Below are 19,009 nucleotides of genomic sequence, written 5' to 3'. Positions count from 1 at the left end.
ATTGTTACTTATTTTATTTGAAATAATTTATGAAATGTTAATTATTATTATTCTAATTTTTTCATCTTTTAATTTTTTTATTTTTTATTTGATCTCTATTATTTTGATTATTATTTATTTTATTTAAGATAATTTATGAAATTATATTTTTTTCAATTTCATTCCCATTCAACCTTTTAATTTGTAAGATTTGTTCCTTATTATTTTAATAAATTTGAAAAAAATAAAACATTAATAAATTATTTTCCAGCTTATTTCTCATAACATAACCTAACACTGGAAAGTATTTTCCAACTTATTTTCTATTACACTACCAAACATCGGAAAATGCTTTCCCGGAATTTAATTTCTTAAAATTTACTTTTTCCAGGATTCACTTCTCAAAATAAAACTACTTTCCAACAAATAAACGGGACCTAAGTCTCTGGTTTTTTTATGCTTTTCTCTTTATGCAAGATCTTAATTCCGTTGTTGAGCTTTGTTATTAATTTATATTTTTTTTATGTTATTTGATCATTCATATGGTCTCAAAAGTTCTTTATATAATAAGTTGATATGTCATTAACAAAGAATAATAAATAAAATATTTTCTACATAATAAAAGGATTGAATTTAAAAATATTTTAAATTGATTGGATGAACAATATAAATCTATCTATAAAAAAACAAAAACTAATATTTAAAATAAAGTATATATAAATGACCTGTCGTTGAAAATATAAAAGTTGATATTTAAAATAAGATATGATCAACTTACTTAAAAATCATATAAAAAAGAAATACGATTTCATGTATAAAATTTAAACTCTTAAATGAAGTTTCAAGCTTTCCTCTTGTCTTTTCTCTTCAAACCCAACCCCCCCTCCTTCTTATTGCTATTTCAATTTCGCTTTCCTCTTGTCTTTTCTCTTCAAACCCCCCACCCCTTCTTATTGCTATTTCAATTTTTATTTTTGGATAATAAAATGCACATATCATGCTGTGTAGTATTATAGCATACACAAGAAAGTCATTTTTTTCTATCATTTTTTATCTTTTAACCCATAGATATAAAATCAAATCCTCTAGATGAATTGATCTAGGACTCAATTTTCTATGAACCAAACTAAGTTTTTTCTAAAAAAATCAACTTGCAATTGACAGGTTTAATCCAATTAGTTTTATAAATCTATATATATGATCTGGTCACAACTTAATTTAATTTTAAAAAGAAATTCCAAAACAATATTATGATCTACTTTTTAAAAAGAAATTAAATCAAAATGAATTAGCTTGTATCAACTTGTACACCTCGTTACTAGGGCAAACACTTGCCCTGTTCTTTCTTACCAGCCGCATTAATTAGCACCGTCTTCGCTTTATGGCGGCGATGTGCTTGAAACATTTGCCAACGACAATGATTCACTTGACCGGATTGTAATGGGAAGCCAGCTGTACAATAAAGTAATTTTCTTTTTGCATTTAAAAAAATAACTACAATTCCTATACATTCCCACTCATATCTTGAACTACAAGGAGATTAAGAAAGATTTGTGGCTTGGCATATGATATCTCCATTAGTTTTCATTGAACTTATGTTATAATATCTTGCTGTTATTTATGAAAAGCAAAGTTAAATATTAAAAAAATGTGATAAAAACTCTTAACAAATACACAATTAATAAAATTTATATAACCTTAATTTCAAATCAATAATCTAAAGACTTTTATGAATTTTTATATTTTTATCGTCATTTTTTTTAATGTTTAGCACCACTCATATATAAAATAATTGAATGAAATTTGAGTTATGATGAAATAAATCAAACTACAACATAACTTCGTTTAACGTTTACTACTTGCAGCTAGGTTTGTGACAATATCCCTCTTGTATATACTATCAACAATAATATTTAAGATTAATTAGCTATACTTACATCAACACTATCATAATTCTATTTCAAATATCATTGTATTATTTTAAATTTAATTAACTTTTCTATAATGTAACAATATACTTGTTAGAATACAGAGACACAGATTGATTATTTCAAATTCATGTCTTTTGTCATGAGATTTAAGATGCAATAATTTGAGAAAAAAATTGATGTGGTATAAGAGAAAAAAAAAGGTTATAGGATATACGTTGAGGCTCTATTTCTTACTCATCTAGTATTGTTAAAAAAATTTCAATAAAATAATTCTAATTATATTTTTAAATTTTTAAAAATCAAGATTGTAATTAATTAGGGGTTTGACTTGGGGTTAACATAGAGTCAACCACAACTTTATTTAATGATTTTTTAATATACAATTATAATTATATTGTTTAGATTTTTCAAATAATACAAAGTATGTCAAAGACAAATCTTAAATATGTTTCCATTGACTCATTTTTTTTTGACTGTCACATCACCTTATCTTATTCTTCTTTCTTGCTTGTTAGATATTCAATTTTATTTTTGATCATTAAACCTTCAAAAACTCTTGAGTGGATTTTGCTAAGATTAATTAAATTGTAAAAGATATGCTATTTAAAATATAACTAAATGACTGCTGTTTTAAAATATCAATTATATATAAAATTAATTTTTAAAAAATATAATTATATTTAAATCATATTATTTCCTAAATATTTTTTCAATAAATTTTAACCGAACAGAAAAAAAATCGGAATATAGAACACCTTAAATGACGGGGTGATGATAGAATCTTTTCGATTTAAAAAAAAAAAGTATAAATGTTTTCACAGAACTTGACGTGTTTCGGTGTTTGCTTGGCAGAAGCTAACACACGTGTGGTGGCGCAGGCCTAAAGAGGCACCAAACGGTTCACGTGGTTACACCGGCCTTGATGAGCATATCCTTAATCCACGTGCCCTCTTCCTCTCCCCTGTAAGTCTCTCCTTCCCCGCTAATGCTAGCCACCTATACACCCCAAGCTTGGACCCTGGAAAGATCTCGTCCCTTGCTAGTTTCTAGCCTTTCCTTTTCGACTTGCAATCTTATTTCTTCCTGGAACCAGAAGCAGGCCCCGTATACGTGGCGATCACTTGCACTAAAAGAACCCGCAGATGATTGACTGTTCAGTCTATGATATCTATATATTAAAGTATTAAATTAAACGGTGACGTGCTGCATCGGATCATGAATTACACGGGTCCGATCGATGCATGCAAGAGAGACTGGTTCGCCATTGATGGAGAAAATATAAGAGAAGACTATTCGAATGACACATGTCAAACTGGGGAGTTTGCAGGACCTTCGTATCTTGCTCATTGTCGATCAACAGAGATTGTCGTCCATTGTGATCAATACTCAAAGATTCTTGAAGATATATTTGCTTTTAATTAATTATCTGACATAAATTATTAAAATTGAGTGGATTCCTAATTTCGCACTGAGAAAATCACATGCATGTGTTGTTGTCTTCATGAACAATATGATTATGCACCTCAACCTGCATTCAAAGCATGGTTTGTTCCTGGATTTGAAATTGTATTTACAAAGTCCATTAATGTTCTCTGAACTTATGTCCAATATCTACAAAGTCAATTAATTATTGTTTTAACAACTTAATTAGATATTTGACTTCGTACGTATAGCATGGAAAGGTGAATGAGAGTGCCTGGTGGTTGATCTAGCTGAATCTTCTCAAGTGCAGTAAAACATGGATTAGTTGGGCAAGAAATTGCACTACAAGAAAACGTGGAAAAAGTATCTTAGAAATTATTTCTTGTGGGTTTTTTTTTTTTACTGAATTCATTGCCATTTTTTTGTTTATTTGATTGAAGTTTTAGGTTTATTTACATTGCCATTCTTTGTTCATCTGGCTTTGGTGTTAGAAATTATCAAGTAAATGAATACTGAAACATAAGATTTGCAAGGCGTCTGAGAGTCTTCGACCACCTATAGAATTTTATTTACTAGTGTTCCTTTTCTTAGGGTTCCTGCTATCCAAGCGTCTTCAACCTAACAAAGCAAGCCCGGGAGAGTGTTCCAGGCATGGAAAAAGCCCACAACTCCAGCCAACCAACTTACAGCATCAGTGCCATTCCCATCAGCCCATGACCAGGAACCTATAGACCAACAATTAAGTAATTTGCCATCATAATTTTTTATACGCAAAAATGTCAAATTATACAAGTAAAGTTGTCCTGATGAGTACGATTATGGAATAAATTACTGAGCATGTATGAAAATATTACCGTGGAATATCTGATCCTGGACTAAATATTTTTACCTTAATCATAAGTTCTAACCAAATTGACAGTTAATTTGACTATATAGTGCACAGTTACGGTTCTTTTCTAGAAAAACCTTGAATCAACAAAACAATTTAGTTTATAAAGTTAAATTGACAGTTTAACTAACTAATTATTATTAACTAAATACGTTAATCAGCCCACCTGCAAAAGAATTTAATTAACTTTTAGCTTTACCAGATAACAATTAATGTTGAGTTGTAAAGTCTGGACAAATATAACATGCTTCCAAACGGCCCTAATAAAAGAAGTAATTATTGAGAATTATACGCTTCTTTTTCGTAAAAATATTACACTCAACATGAAAACAGTTGGTAAATCCCACTAATTTTATCCGTAAGAATTATTACAGCCCCAGGTATAATGAATAATATTTACACCATATATGAGAATTTGAGCCCTCGAACCATGATATATGGAGCAGTGTCTCGTCCAACCGCAACGTTCTCCCTCCTGCCGCTACAAAATTGAGCTTACCGATAAACTACCATTTGCATGATCGAGCAACGAGTGAACTTTTAAAGCTGAAAAAGAAATAAAAAATCTTCATCCAAATAACAAATAATTCAAGGCGTGTTCCCATATAAATATTAAAAAAAATAAAATATCTTCATCCAAATAATATATGTATAAAATGCATGATAATTATGTTTGAGAATATAGTTGTATTATTTTCAAAGTATTTTTTATTTGGAAATAAATTAAAATAATATATTTTTATTTTTTTAATTATTTTTGATATTAACTTATCAAAATGATATGAAAATATCAAAAAATATTAATTTGAAATAAATAAAAAATAAATTATTTTTAAAATTTTTAAAAAATACTTTTGAAACCAAAAAACAAACAAAGTTTATAAATTTTTATAAAATTCAATTAAAAAAATATAAAAACTACTATATAAAAATTACATTTTAAACTTAAATTTTTCATGTAACTTGCAATTAAAACACAATTTAATTTATCACTGTAAATAAAACAACCGACGAAAAACTAACGCAGCCGAAAACGCTAGCAGGCGGTGCAACCGTGCCTTAAAATTAACCATCATTAACAAAACCCTAAGCGCGTCAGTGGTATTGTTTACGTAGAGAATACGTACAAATTGCTATTTGACTAAAACCGAAGGAAGCACTCTTATAATTGACATAACAGTCCCAGGCTATCGATTTGACGAAGCCCTCCCATTACGCCGACTAAACAGATTCCTCCCTATTAATTATTTTTTTAATTAATATAAATATTTAGTTAATTTATATATATTTGATTAATTTTATAAACTCTAAAATTAATAATTATATAATTTTTTAATATTTCTGAAATTTATAAAACTTAAATTTATAACATATAAAAAACAAATCTAAAACATGAATAATTAAGCTCCACCGTCGTATTCCCACTAAAATATTCATTATACAAGGAAAAGCATCCATGGCCTGTCTTTGCCTTTACACGCAGTGCATACGCTTCGTTACCGATAATTAGCAGCAAGGTTACGTACCATGTCAACTATGTCACTTTCCTCGTATGAAAGAAAGGCGCTTCACTTCAATTGTCTTTGGGATTTGGACTGAATATGGATACCTTTCTGAGCTACAGACGCACCTTACCATTTTTCTGCGAAGATTTTAATGAATTCATACATCTTAATCCTTGTAAACAGTTCCGAGGTCCCAAAAGTCTGTCATAGTAACCGGCGACTGAGATCAGAATTCAAGATTGGTTAAATAAAAAGGGTCAAAGAAGGGGGATCCAAGTCACATGGCATGGAGGGAAGAAATCGAACATTATCACCGGAAGAAAAAATTTTCTTATAGCAGAGTTGATTATAACTTAGCACTTCTAGTTTATAAAAAATAATTAATTAATTTTGATTTTAAAGGTCGGTCCATGATTAATAAAATATGTTCTATCTTTTAATGTTTAAGTTCACACCATTAAGATAAACTTATTAAATTCTTCTAAAAACACTAAGCCGGTGTGTGAAGTGAGCTCTTAAAATTGCTTGAAGAGAAGACTTAATCTAAATTAACGTGCAGGTTGATATGAGACTATCCAGTCGAACTTGTAGCGTAAAAAAATTAAAAACAGTAAAAATTATTAATTATTTAATTGGTGTTGACTATCATTGATTTTGTAATTTTTTGTTCCAAAAATGCTCTTTCATTGTTAAATTTTTCCATTTTACTAATTTTTTCTTTTTTCTATTTTTTTAAAATTAAAAAAATAATAATAATTACTTGGCCAAAAGCAAAATTAATCATGTTACCACTATGTTAACTTAAGAGCTTTGAGATATCAAGATATTATTTATTTATTTTTAATATATTTCTTCAAGTAAAAGCCATTTAAATTTAAAATTTATATAATTTCATATTATTTTATACTTAATTTTTATAAAATAAATAAAAAAACAAAATTAGCTCTCATTTAAAACACAAAAGTTGCATTGCCATGGCAAATATTAAATCGGCAACCGCTATGAAACCGAGGAGATATTTTAACCTACTCTTAATATGAGTAATAATTTTGCAGGATGAACTCATTGACTCTTATACGCTGGCATGAATGAGCAAATACAACAGAACCAGTTATATTGGCAAAACTTTATTTTTTTTATTTCATGGTATCAAAGCCTTTCAAAGCTAATGTTATAATTTTTACTTGGAGACATGTCTCCACAATATCATCTTCATCTTCTTTCAATGATTTTGAAAGCCCTCTTCCACTCAATATTTCTAATTATAAATCTTTAAGAACCTGTTTGAAATTAAAATATTGTTTTATTTAAAAATATATAAGCAAAATATCATTTTATAGCATAAGCAACATCAAAATTATACAAGATATGAATGTTAGTTCATGAACTTGGTAATGGTATCTTTGTACCTTCTCCTCCTACTCTATGGTATGTCAATGTGGGTGTATTTGTTGTTGTCTCAAATCCAGCTTTTTATATTTACAGCAATCATGTTGAAATTAATTATTATTTTATCATTCAAAAAGTTATTTACAAAGATATTTTGGTTTGTCATATATCAACTAATTAAAGATCAATTGCTTAATGGCCTTATCGAGGGGCAAATTAACCTCACTATAGCTTCACCTTCTTAGGATCTATTCCTTCACTCCAGCAGCTGCTATTTATTCCCCTACAAATACTCGTCAGCATATGAGTTTTAATTGTCTGCTAATTCTCAAGTGTTTCACTCCTTGTCTTGTTACATTGTATCTATTTTAGTTTTATCAATACAACATAACCAATTGGCAAGGCTTTCTTCTTCTTTTATTATGTAACAGAGGTGGTTTTGTCTGAAGATGAAATGATTAGATTCACGTTTGAGGAGAAATACTTAAAGATATTCACTTTGAGTGAAATGCAATAAAAAATGAGGCGTGTATATATATATATATATATAGAAGAAAAAAAAGAAAAAAAAAAGGATGTAGCTTATATATATGGAATTAAAGTGGCATTGAACTTAAGATTCTTTAAATTCGAACCTTTTTATTTTTTAATAAAAAATAATTATGTCGTCAAGCACGTCTATTCATCTTTAAATGATCTTGCTAGGTCCACAGTAAATTTAAAGTGATTGGGTCTAAATTGAAAGCATTTGAAAAGCCATGCGTGATAAGCAAGAATCCAAAAATCATTGGAGGAAGCAACATTTGATATCTGGGGTCTGATACCTCTGTGTTCGCCTCCAATCCACACACAACGCCTGTCTAATCCTTCGTGTCTTCGTATAAAGTATTTGCTCATCCTTAAACCCAGGGCATATCGGCTTGTTCTTATCAATCCTGAAAGCCACCACTCCAGCGTAACTTCTTTTTTTTTTTAAAGTGTGTGTATAATAATAATATTATGCATGATGTTTTTCGAAAATATTTTTAAATTAAAAATACAAGTATATGGGGAGGACAAACAGGTACAAGACTTTTGGCGGTCAGTTCGTGAGTTTTGCCTTTCATTCTTGCCTTTTCCCCCTCGGTTTAACCTATAGCTAGTGGGACTCTCCTATATAGCTTCACAATGATTTATTCCGGTGGGTATTTGCTTTAATTACTATGCCATTAATCATATTCGTTCCTTTTCCTTACTTTTGCTTCATACGTTATAATTTTCGCTTAGGGTCAGGGTTGGTCCATTAATACTCATGGAAAGGTCGATCTGATCATCAAGACCATCAGTCTACATTGGCGGATGCGGCATCATCAAGATTCACAAACTTTAAGGCTTGAGTGAGAGGGGTGGTATACGGTCACCTCCTTTAGTCCAAAGGGTCCTTTTTTATGGGAATCTTGATGATGCTGCATCGGCAAATATATGACTATTCTTCTCTACTGTTGCATGCCAAATATGTCCAGCAAGCTCTTCGATTTGATCAAAGGTGGAGTGTAAGTTAATTTCCAAGCAAAAACCATCAAGGTAATATTTCCTTAACATATCTCAAGCTGCTTGTTTTCAGGTTATGTTTATCCAATCTAGTTTTTGCCCTGTTCTCGTCTCCTGTAATGTGCTGGTTCTCCTTCTTTGGCTGCTGGTCTGGGATTGTTCGGTGGTCTATGAGCTTCATTTGGTTGTGGCAACATTTTTTCAGTTTTCATCTTCTATTTGTTTCCTCCGTCCCTTCTGGCCTATATATAGGCTGATGTTGCTTTTTTTTTAAATAGTTCTGCCATTTTGGTGTTCTCTCATCACTTGCAGCTTTTCCTCGGATATGACTACAATAGTGATAAAACTCAGACCAATTATGTCAATCTCGAGCCTGACCTAGCGAGTCAAATTACAGCTTGATGAGTTAATTCAAAATTTAAAACAATTTTTTTTTAAATCAACTTAAACATAAAATTAAGAATAAAAGTACCCTTTTGCATAGGGAGGTAAGGATGTTTCCAGTTCACTCCAATTAAGGCAAACTGCGGACATTCCAACGCTAGTTGAACATGTATAAGGAGCTTAATCAATATTGTTCACAAAAATTGAGGTGTTTATCGGATACAGTAAGGCCTGTCAATCCTGCATCAAATTCGATGTAAAAGAACTGTCCTGAAATTTTGCTTGACCTCATGTTTTGGGCTCATGCTGATATGAAAGTTGTACTGGCTAGAAGTATCAACGAGCCCATGTTGTGGGCCAAGTTTATTGCTATCAATGATGAAGCACTCGATATGGAATCGTGCTTTAGGCTTTTTTTTTTACCGGCTAAGAATCTCAGAGTCATCAGCCAAGGCTCCGATCATCCATTATTCCAGCTGCATCAATGAAATTTTAATTTTGTTGTAGTTTCAAATCACAACATCATTTTAAATGTTGTCGTTATAAAATAAAGTGTGCTATTTTGTCAAAACTTTTAACTATTATATTAATTCATTATTTATTTTAATTTTGTGAATTAATTACCCAATTTATTAGCTCTAGGGGCACCACCCATTTGTCTTGGTGCATCCATGGTTTAAAGATCCATGACCCATTTCAAGTTCTAGTCATGAATTGAATAGGTTAAATCAAATCAAATTTTGATTTAAAAAACAAAGGTTAAAACGTTTTTGTTTTGAAAAAAATAAAAATCAAATTTTGACCAAGTTTTTTTTAAGTTATGGGTTAATTTGTTGAGTTGTCTTATAGCTAAATCAGGTTAATTTTTTATTTTTATTTTAAAAAAACCCAACTTAAATTAAAAGTGTTGGGCTCCTAGTTGATTTATAGTTGAATGAATACAGCACTCCTACCAGGCTGGGTTTTTTAGGTAGGGGTAAACTGCACAAGTTGACACTGTAAGAACTATATATATATTTATAGTAAAGAGCTGTGTAGTATATTTTACCAGCCATTGATGACCTGCACAGGAAGTAAACTGTAGCTAACAAGAGATGAGCCAAGTTCAAGCGTCATCCTTCACTTTTGTGTTTCGATATATGAGGTAATTGCGTAAATGGAGCCAACAAGATGAACTGTAAAGAGTCTCTCTGATGCTTTCGTTTCAAAAACAACTCAGTGGACCATTTGGAGAGACACAAAATTATGGAAAGTTTGACCCGCTGTTCTTACGGAGTGTAGCAGAGAGGGATCCATGGTTTCACAAGTCTGCCTTCCCCGTCCTGAGCCTGACCATCCCTTGTGCAGCTCACATGTCTCCATGTGGGTCTCCCAATACGTGCATGTACTCAAGCCCCCATGATTCACCTAAGAATTTGCTTAGCCCAAAGAGTCTTCGAAGAAAAAAAAATCAAAGAAGATTAAAAAAGAGGGGCGTTGTGTACCAGGAGAACATCCCATGTGGCTAGATTTTGACTCTGTTGAATCGCATTGACCAATGAAATATTCACGCGTATTTAAAATTACGATAATGATTTTTTTAAAATATTTTTTATTTAAAAATATATTAAAATAATATTTTTAAAAATTATTTTTAACACATTAAAATAATTCAAAAACATCAAAAAATATTAATTTTTAGTAAAAAAATAAAAAAATTTAATTTTTTCGAAAAATATTAATTTTTAGTAAAAAAATAATAAAATTTTAATTTTTTTAAAATACAAAAATAAAGGAATAGAATGTATTTGAAGTAGTGAAAATTAAAAACACAACAAATAAGAATAGCCGCTATATTTGTTCCTTGCAGTGAAACTGTAGGTTTGATTTCACATTGTGCAAAGAAATATTCCATGACGAGTTATGGTTTTTTATAGCTTAGTTTATTTTATTGAGTTGATTCGGTGACCTTGCAAATAAACTATTCCAACATGTAACTTAATAATTTAAATTTTTAGAATAAACAGGATTCTTTTTAATTATAATTTTGAATTAAACGATATCAATTTTACGCTCTAACAATTATTTTTTTGTTCTCTGTCATTAAATGTGTGTAAAAGAAATATTTTCATATTAAAATATATTATTTTTTCATTTTTTAATTTGAGCAAATCAAAATCTTTAAAAAGTATTAAAAAAACAACAATTTAATATTTTTTTAAACGAAACAAACTTAGAAGATACATAATTTATCACGAAGTTAATGAAACCAAAAGGCAACGAAGACCGCATCTCAATTTGAGTACAATGAATAAAGTGGAATATTTGACCGTTGTTTTGAGAAACTTTTATTAGTTTATAATTTCACATAGAATTTTTTTCCAAGTACCATTTGATTATTGATTAAGAAAGCTTGTGATCATGGGCTGGTCTGGCTTTAAATAATCTCGTAAGTACACCATTTTTATTTTTATATCATTTTGAAGTTTGTTGTCCAGCAACGGATGACGCAGAGCACAGACCTATTTCATCACATGGTGAGTTTCAGAAGAGCACCATTGATGAATTAATAATTTGAGGTAACTTTAAATTTCATTTTTTCTGTGTTCTATTACATAAGATCTTGATTCATTCAAGAACGTTAAGCTTCACTGCTACTGACCCAAAGGGTTGCAGTACAATCTCTTGTATTATTTAATGGTTAGGGGGTGACCTAGCTGGGACATTCAGGACGAAGACACGATATATATATTGCTTTGGTGATTCACGGATATCAAGCTAGCCAAATATGGCATCCTTCACAGGCACCGTAACTCTCTGGTCTAATGTAACCAAGAATCCCAGGAGAAGAATCCTAGGAGGAGGAGGAGGAGGAGGAGGAGAAAGGAAGAAGGTTGAGCATCCAAGGCATTTTCCGAGACAACTTCCTTCTGTTTTTTTTCGAAGTGATTTTTCTATATATTTTTTCAACAAGTGTGTTTAAACAGAAGATTAAAAAACATCGTATGGGAAGGAAGAAGGTTGAGCATCCAAGGCATTTTCCGAGACAACTTCCTTCTGTTTTTTTTCGAAGTGATTTTTCTATATATTTTTTCAACAAGTGTGTTTAAACAGAAGATTAAAAAACATCGTATGGGAACTATTATAAATGATATTATCTATGTTTTAGAGAAATTGTCCCGCTTTCTATTTTTATTTGAAATGGGTTAATTAATATAAGATTGAAACATAAAACGAGAACGGTTTTACATGATCCCATCTTCCGTTTTATATTTTTGTTTGTCGATCGTATGATCAAAATATTTGTCATGAAGTCCAACGTTATGTGTTTTTTCTAGAGTTCATTTTGTAAAACGCCTGTAATTGGAATGTGTGTTTTATATATATAAAAAAAATGGTGACATGAAATATTAATAATTTGTATGGCTATGACTTTTCTTAAATAAAAAAAGAGTAATTAAATTTGGTGGTTTACTCCAGTGGCTTGTTGACCCAAAACTTGGTTTAAGTCGGATTTCAAATAAATTAAATGGAAGTTGATATAATTTGACTTGGTAAATCAATTAGTAATGTTATCGACATGTCAAAATCTAGTTTAAATGATGTTTTGAGGTCAATTTAGATTGATTTTTTCAATTCATAAATCAAATCATATCATAAACCATATCAAATTTAATTGAAAGAAACTACCAGCTATGAGTGTTTGAGAATATAGTTATTAAAGTGTTTTTAATTTGAAAATTTATTTTTAATATCAATCTACCAAAATAATTTTAAAAAATTAATTCAAAACAAATAAAATTTTTAAATTTTAATAAAAAAAAAACATGCTGCAAAAATATGATTTTAACTTCTACAAGCGAAGGAGGGAGCCCAACTTCGACGCATATTGAACGTGCTCGGAGGCCACGAGCAGTGAACGTTTCAATTATTAGACCGACCGCTGTCCTTCGTGGAACAATGAGCACAACCCTCTTCACATTACCAGCTCATACCTGTCTCTGAGTACGAACCTCTCTGTATGGACTGTATGGTGACCGTTTTTTAAAATTAAAAAAAATAACCATAATGTACGACAGCAATGTCTACAAATTAAATATTGTATGGTGACCGTTTTTTAAAATAATAAAAAAATAACCATAATGCAGCTCTGTACGACAGCAATGTCTACAAATTAAATGATGGATCTCCATGAGGGGGGAAGGAGGTTCAAGAATCAGGAAGTCACACAGTAAGAATACAGACCCTGAGACCTGAGAACCAGCCAATAACATGATGCCATGAACGGTAAAAAAAAAAAAACACGGATGCAAGGTGACCGAATATACAAAAAAAAAAAAAAAAAAACAAAGAATTTCAGCACCAAATGAAATACTGGTTCACATCTAGAAACCCGAATCGCCATTACAATATTTAATAAAAAGCCCACTCACTGAGCGAGTCCCATCCTTGATCTTATCTCTCTCTCTCTCTCTCACACACCAACGCTTTCGCCCTCTCACACGTATATAGTACATACAGAGAAGAATCATATCACTTGCTGTTACGAGCTAGTCACTTGTAGCTTCTAAGGTTCGTAGATGGATGAGAAGTGGAAGTTATCAAAGAAAGAAGGTTCATCTTCTTTCACAAGAAGTTTCTCGACTAAGAGTTCATCATCCAAGGCTCCTCTCTTGAGGACCTCGTCCCTCAAGAGCTCTTCTCCAAAGTGCCCTCTTCCAAGGAGTTTCTCTCAAAAAAACTCTTCTATTTCACATAAATGTAGTAGCTTAGCCAAGGAACAGAAGGCAAGGTTTTATATCATGAGGCGCTGTGTTGCCATGCTTGTTTGTTGGCACAAACATGGTGATTCTTGAAGGAACATGCAAAGAGATCGAGTAAGGGATCAAGTGTACCTTCTTGGTTGTTTCTTCTTGCTTTTTTTTTCTCCTCCCCTCTCCTTTCTTAAAGATGGATGTTGGGTTTGATTGAACTCGTAAATTTTCTGCCATCTGACCAAGAAGAGATTGGTATCATAGGGTTTTATTGTCTTTCCTCCATTTTTAGAATCAGCTCTGTAATTACAATTTGAAGAGAGCTAGAATCATCTACTTTGTAACAAGAGATCATCACATATCAATTATAATCCAATAAAATCTCAAATTAACTAGCTACATTTACTTTGATGATTCTTCATTTTTTTTAATGTTCTGGGTAGATAGATTTTAGTCCCTACTGGATCTCAACACTAGCAAGACCTGTTTTGCTCTATTATTGAAGTTGTCATAGCAGTCTTATCTCTTCTCCTTTCAGTTTCCGTTTTCCTCTCTGTTTTGTCTTTTGATGGAAGAGAGATTCCTTTTAGATGGTGGAACTGGCAGTAAGGTAGGGGACATTATTAGCAATTGGATCTGCATTGGGAGTGCCACTCATCTCCCTGCCATTGATAAAAATGAGTTCTGTAAAAGGTAATACCAGCAAAACTGATGCTACTACAAATGACAACTTGCATACAGTTTGATTCTACAGTAGGAATCTGGATTCTGGATTTTTTCCGAGCATCTCTCCTCTTATCAGCACAAAACGTCTAATTTTGTCATTTCAGCACTGAAAAATATCAGAATCGTCAAATGACACGACATGTCGTGTCGTATCCCACTTATTTCATCAACTGTAGGATAAGAACTTGTCATAAAAAGAAGGTACGGGAGTTTTTAGCTTCTCGATCTTCATATCAATTCATCTCCATCTATAGTCGTAGTGTGCAAGCAGGCCGGATACTCATATTAATCTAAAAAAAAAAAAACCCCACATGTACAACTAGATGCGTCAACAAAACACCAGCCCCCCCGCCCTTGTGTCGAATGAAACATGTGATGCTTTACTCAACTACTTCCAAGCAAGAACATGAATACAACAAGATTAGGGAAATCATCATGGTAATAGTGTCTTGTTAGAATCCATAATTGAACTGCATAATTGAATCATTGCATAAATGTGATAATGTTATAGACAACTGCATAAATGTGATAGACCCGTAGATACATACTATTAGTCACTGGTGAATCTGCTATAATTCTTTGTTTCCGTAGCAGAACACTGATACTTGGGGGGGAAAAAAAGGAAAGGACGGATGTTATAACTTTCAGAAGTCAGTGACAGTAAACATAAGAAAATGTATAGCAGCTTTTAAATCTGGCCAGAATCAATCATTACAATCCTTTCTGTAATTTGGTCTGATAATTAAAACATAATGAATATGATGTTATAGTCATTTATTTACTGCAGTTCGCAGGATTGAAATAGCATAAGATCAAGCATAACATGGAAAAAGACACTTCATGATCAAAATGTCATTAATCAACAGATACAAAATATTTTTTATAATTCCACCACAAGGTTGTTTACATGTCACCTGCGATAGGAGTGACATCTGAAGTTGAAATGAAGCCGCAAAATTATCCCATCAAACGTGCTCTTGAATCCTTTTTTTATGGCTCACATCCCAATCTTTCTTCACAATTCGGAATGCAATGTCCTCATAAGGTGACCCTGCATGAAATCTTATAATGCAAGTCTCGCCATTGCTCCCATCATCCTCGCATGTATAAGTTGGAGTCTCTGTCCTGTTTATCATGTCTGGGTAGAAGATATTGAACTTGTATCCTCGCACAATCTTTGGAGGTGGATTTTCATGATCGTAGTGAGTCCTGTTATATTTGTTCCATTCATATCCAGTGTGAAAAGCATTGACATACTTAGGCTTTCTCGGTTGGTACTTGTCACACAACCATTCTACCTGTGAATCCAGGTTCACTTCAGCGACAGAGCCAATTACTCCATCACCTTCCTTCATAGCTCCCGTAGCTTTATTCAGATTGAACTTCTCCAATAATGTAGGCGGTTCTGGTTCCGCAGGTTCTTGAATCTGATTTTTTCGTTCATCATCATTAGCAACAAATTGTGGAATAGCACAATCCTCTTTCTTCTGCCAGTCCTGAAACTCAGCACGGGCACGTTTTCTAGCTAACAACTCCCTTTCTTCCTCGTGCTGTCGTTTCTCAAGTGCCGTTTGCTCTCTTCTTTTCTTAACCTTTCCAATCTCTTCCATTCTCTCTCTCTGTCTCCTTCTTTCGGTTTTAAGAGAAAAGAAAGCAGCCCTTGCGCAATATCACGCTCAATCTTTTTGCGCCACACAAATTTCTCATCGAGATTGGAATCACCGAAGGGATTGGACTGATTAGAATAAAAGGACGAGAATGGTGATGATGATCTCGACGTCAACTTTTTGCTTTTTTGATCGCCTTCTTCACCAAATACTCTTCTATTTCTTCTTCACTTACCTTCCTGTTCACGTCCATGTTTAATTCTTTATCAGCAAACAATTCTCTCTGCCCTCCTCTGCCTCCGCCCCTGCCTCCTCTGCTTTTGCTTTAGGGTAAATAAATCATCTAAAAGAAACCTAATTATATAGGGAAAGTAAGAAAACCTGGAACCGACCTTCATTTTTTTTTTTTAAAAAAAAAAGGATAACCGACCTTTATTGTGAATGTATATATAACAGAACTATATATATACTTTTTTATTTTAGGATATATGACATAAATTAATTTATGTTAGAAAGATTTTTTTTTAATTTTTCAGCTTGTCACATGAATTTTAGAATAACTAAAATGCATATATCTTAAACCCATTGAGCTAAATTGCTTACAGGCAGGTGAAAATCAAAATGTAATCTTATTCATATTAATTATATGCTTGATGAACAGAACAGGCAAGTTAATCCGAATGGATACCTGGAAGGATCTCCATGAGCAGCCAACCAAGGCTCGACCATGGAAGCATCGAAGCTATAGAAAATGTGGCTGTGAGCATCTAATATTCCACAAGCAGCCAAATTAGACTGTTTTGCTAACCAATTCAAAACCTTGAACCCATCTTCAAAAGCCCTCCGATTCCTGGTCTCTGGTGCCAATCTATACCCAACAACCACGAAAATAATATCATCACTGTTTCGTGATTATCCTGCAAAACGCGTCGTTCCCTACCGATTCATTGCTGCCTTTCACAAACCCGCCACCGTGAAACTGCAGCATCACCGGTGAAAGTTAACTGGGGGAGGCAAATAGCCGCCGTGATCATGGGTTGAAGGGCAACGGGGAGGTGACAGCTGAGTCAGGCAGGCAAACGCGGAGAGAAAGAGAAGAGGAGTCGACACGGATGGTGTTTTTGGTACTCCACCAAGGTTATCAAAAATATCTTTTTTGACTTGAAAAATACAATATAAATTATAAAATTATAAATAATTTTTTTAATATAATTAACAATTCTAGTTAATAAATTAAATTACATTAAAATTTAATAAAATAAATGAATAATATTATAATTAATAAAATAAAACTGAGAAAGATAAATAATATAAATTAATAACATAAAAAAATAAAAAAATTTAGAATAAAATTTTTCAATACAGAAAAATCACTGAAAAATAAAAAATAAATATAAATTTAGTAACAATTTAATTGTTTCCATCACAATAAGTATTAATAGATTTATTTTGAATTACAAACTAATGAATTTAAATTAGAAATTAACTAACATAAATTTAATAATAAAATAAACTCCTAAATAATATTTAATACATTAAAAAAATTAAATTAAAAATAATTATTTAAAATAAATAAAATAAAATAATAAAAAAATCTTCTTATTAAAATTTCTCCATGTAGCATGAATTTTTAATTTTTGTATATTTTTGATAGATTGGAGTCTTGATTTCAAATATGTTATTCTTTCTTGTTTTAATGAATGATTAGGCCTGCAATATATAGTTAAAAAGTTTTAGATATTTAGTCAAAGTAAAATTTCATCGGTAGCTCTGGATATGTAATAAACAATAAATCTTGTCTGATATATTTAATAATATTAATTTACTAACTTTGATTTTCTAAAATATTAAGTTTTTTAACTCTATTTGATATAAAAATTTATCATAATATATTTTTATATATTTAATATTTTCTTTTAAAATTTCAACTTCATTCAATATATAGTTTGAAAGATATAATCAATCTTATAAAACTAATATGTAAATATTTTAAAATCAAATTTAAACCTGATATGATTCATATCATAAATTTAATAAATTTATAAAATTAAATTGAGTTTATAAATTTTATACAAATTAAATCTAATTTTATTAATTTTAAATTTCTAATCTAATTTAACACATTAAATATATTATTTTAACTTCTGAAATTATAAAACTTTACGAGTTAACTCATCATTTTAAAAATCTTGGCTGGTGCTAAGTAGAAGAAGGGTTGTTAGCGGCGATGGATTCGTGGGGTCGAGAAGTGACGCCAAATTGGAGAGAGGGATTCTAGAAGCATCCCCTGGGGACAAATGCTTTTTAGAAAAGACTGTTCGTGACTCGCACTTTGCACCCGTGGGTCAAAAAAATTTGAATACGTAAAAGAATGCGTAGACGAAGAAAGTAGTTGAAAAGAAGAAGAAAAGACCTTTATACCCTATTGGTTAACTCGGCTAAATTGGATAATTTAATAATATAATATAATTTATAAAATAATGATAATAAATAAATTGTTAAAAAAAATATGTGATACTAATCAATTAAAATAAATGATTTCTCTATATTATAATTAAAAAAATATATATTAAAAATTCAAATTTAATTATAAAAGTCTAGACCAAGATATTAAAAGAAATTACATGGATCACTAGAGTAATATCTTGAAAAAGAAAACCAAACAAAACAAAATAAAGTAAGTGTTAGATTATATTCAATAAATCAATTTTATTTAATTTAAAAATAAAATTTATTTTTTAAAAAATAAATTTTAAAAAACAACAATTAAAAAGACTTGAAATAACCCAATTAAATAAAAAGAAATGATAAAAGCAAAGTCATAGAAAGCATGAGAAAAAAAAATGTTCAATCTCTAAATAAATAAATATTAAAAATAAAATTAAAAAAATATTTTTTTTTAAAAAAAAAAGCA

General features: G+C 30.9%; 1 protein-coding gene across 3 annotated transcripts; it reads right to left on the bottom strand.

Annotated features, from left to right (window-relative positions):
- Positions 1-13,362: 13,362 nt before the first annotated feature.
- LOC105133135 (cactin-like) lies at positions 13,363-17,238 on the bottom strand. 3 transcript variants are annotated; one of them, XR_843729.1, is made up of 3 exons: positions 16,784-17,238; positions 15,403-16,449; positions 13,363-14,062 (listed from the first exon to the last, which is right to left on the bottom strand). XR_843729.1 is itself a non-coding variant. In XM_011036978.1 (2 exons), the coding sequence occupies exon 2, from the start codon at positions 16,096-16,098 to the stop codon at positions 15,454-15,456; it is 645 nt and encodes a 214-aa protein (XP_011035280.1). In that variant the 5' UTR covers positions 16,099-16,449; positions 16,784-17,238; the 3' UTR covers positions 15,197-15,453. The 3 variants fall into 3 exon arrangements, 2 of the variants coding, with proteins under 2 accessions (XP_011035280.1, XP_011035281.1); XM_011036978.1 differs by lacking the exon at positions 13,363-14,062 and having other exon boundaries at positions 15,197-16,449; XM_011036979.1 differs by lacking the exon at positions 13,363-14,062 and having other exon boundaries at positions 15,197-16,438.
- Positions 17,239-19,009: the final 1,771 nt, after the last annotated feature.

The sequence above is a fragment of the Populus euphratica genome, unplaced genomic scaffold, assembly GCF_000495115.2.
Source record: "Populus euphratica unplaced genomic scaffold, PopEup_1.0 scaffold42.1, whole genome shotgun sequence".
Classification (NCBI taxonomy): Eukaryota; Viridiplantae; Streptophyta; class Magnoliopsida; order Malpighiales; family Salicaceae; genus Populus; species Populus euphratica.
This window is presented reverse-complemented; position numbering and strand designations above follow the sequence as displayed.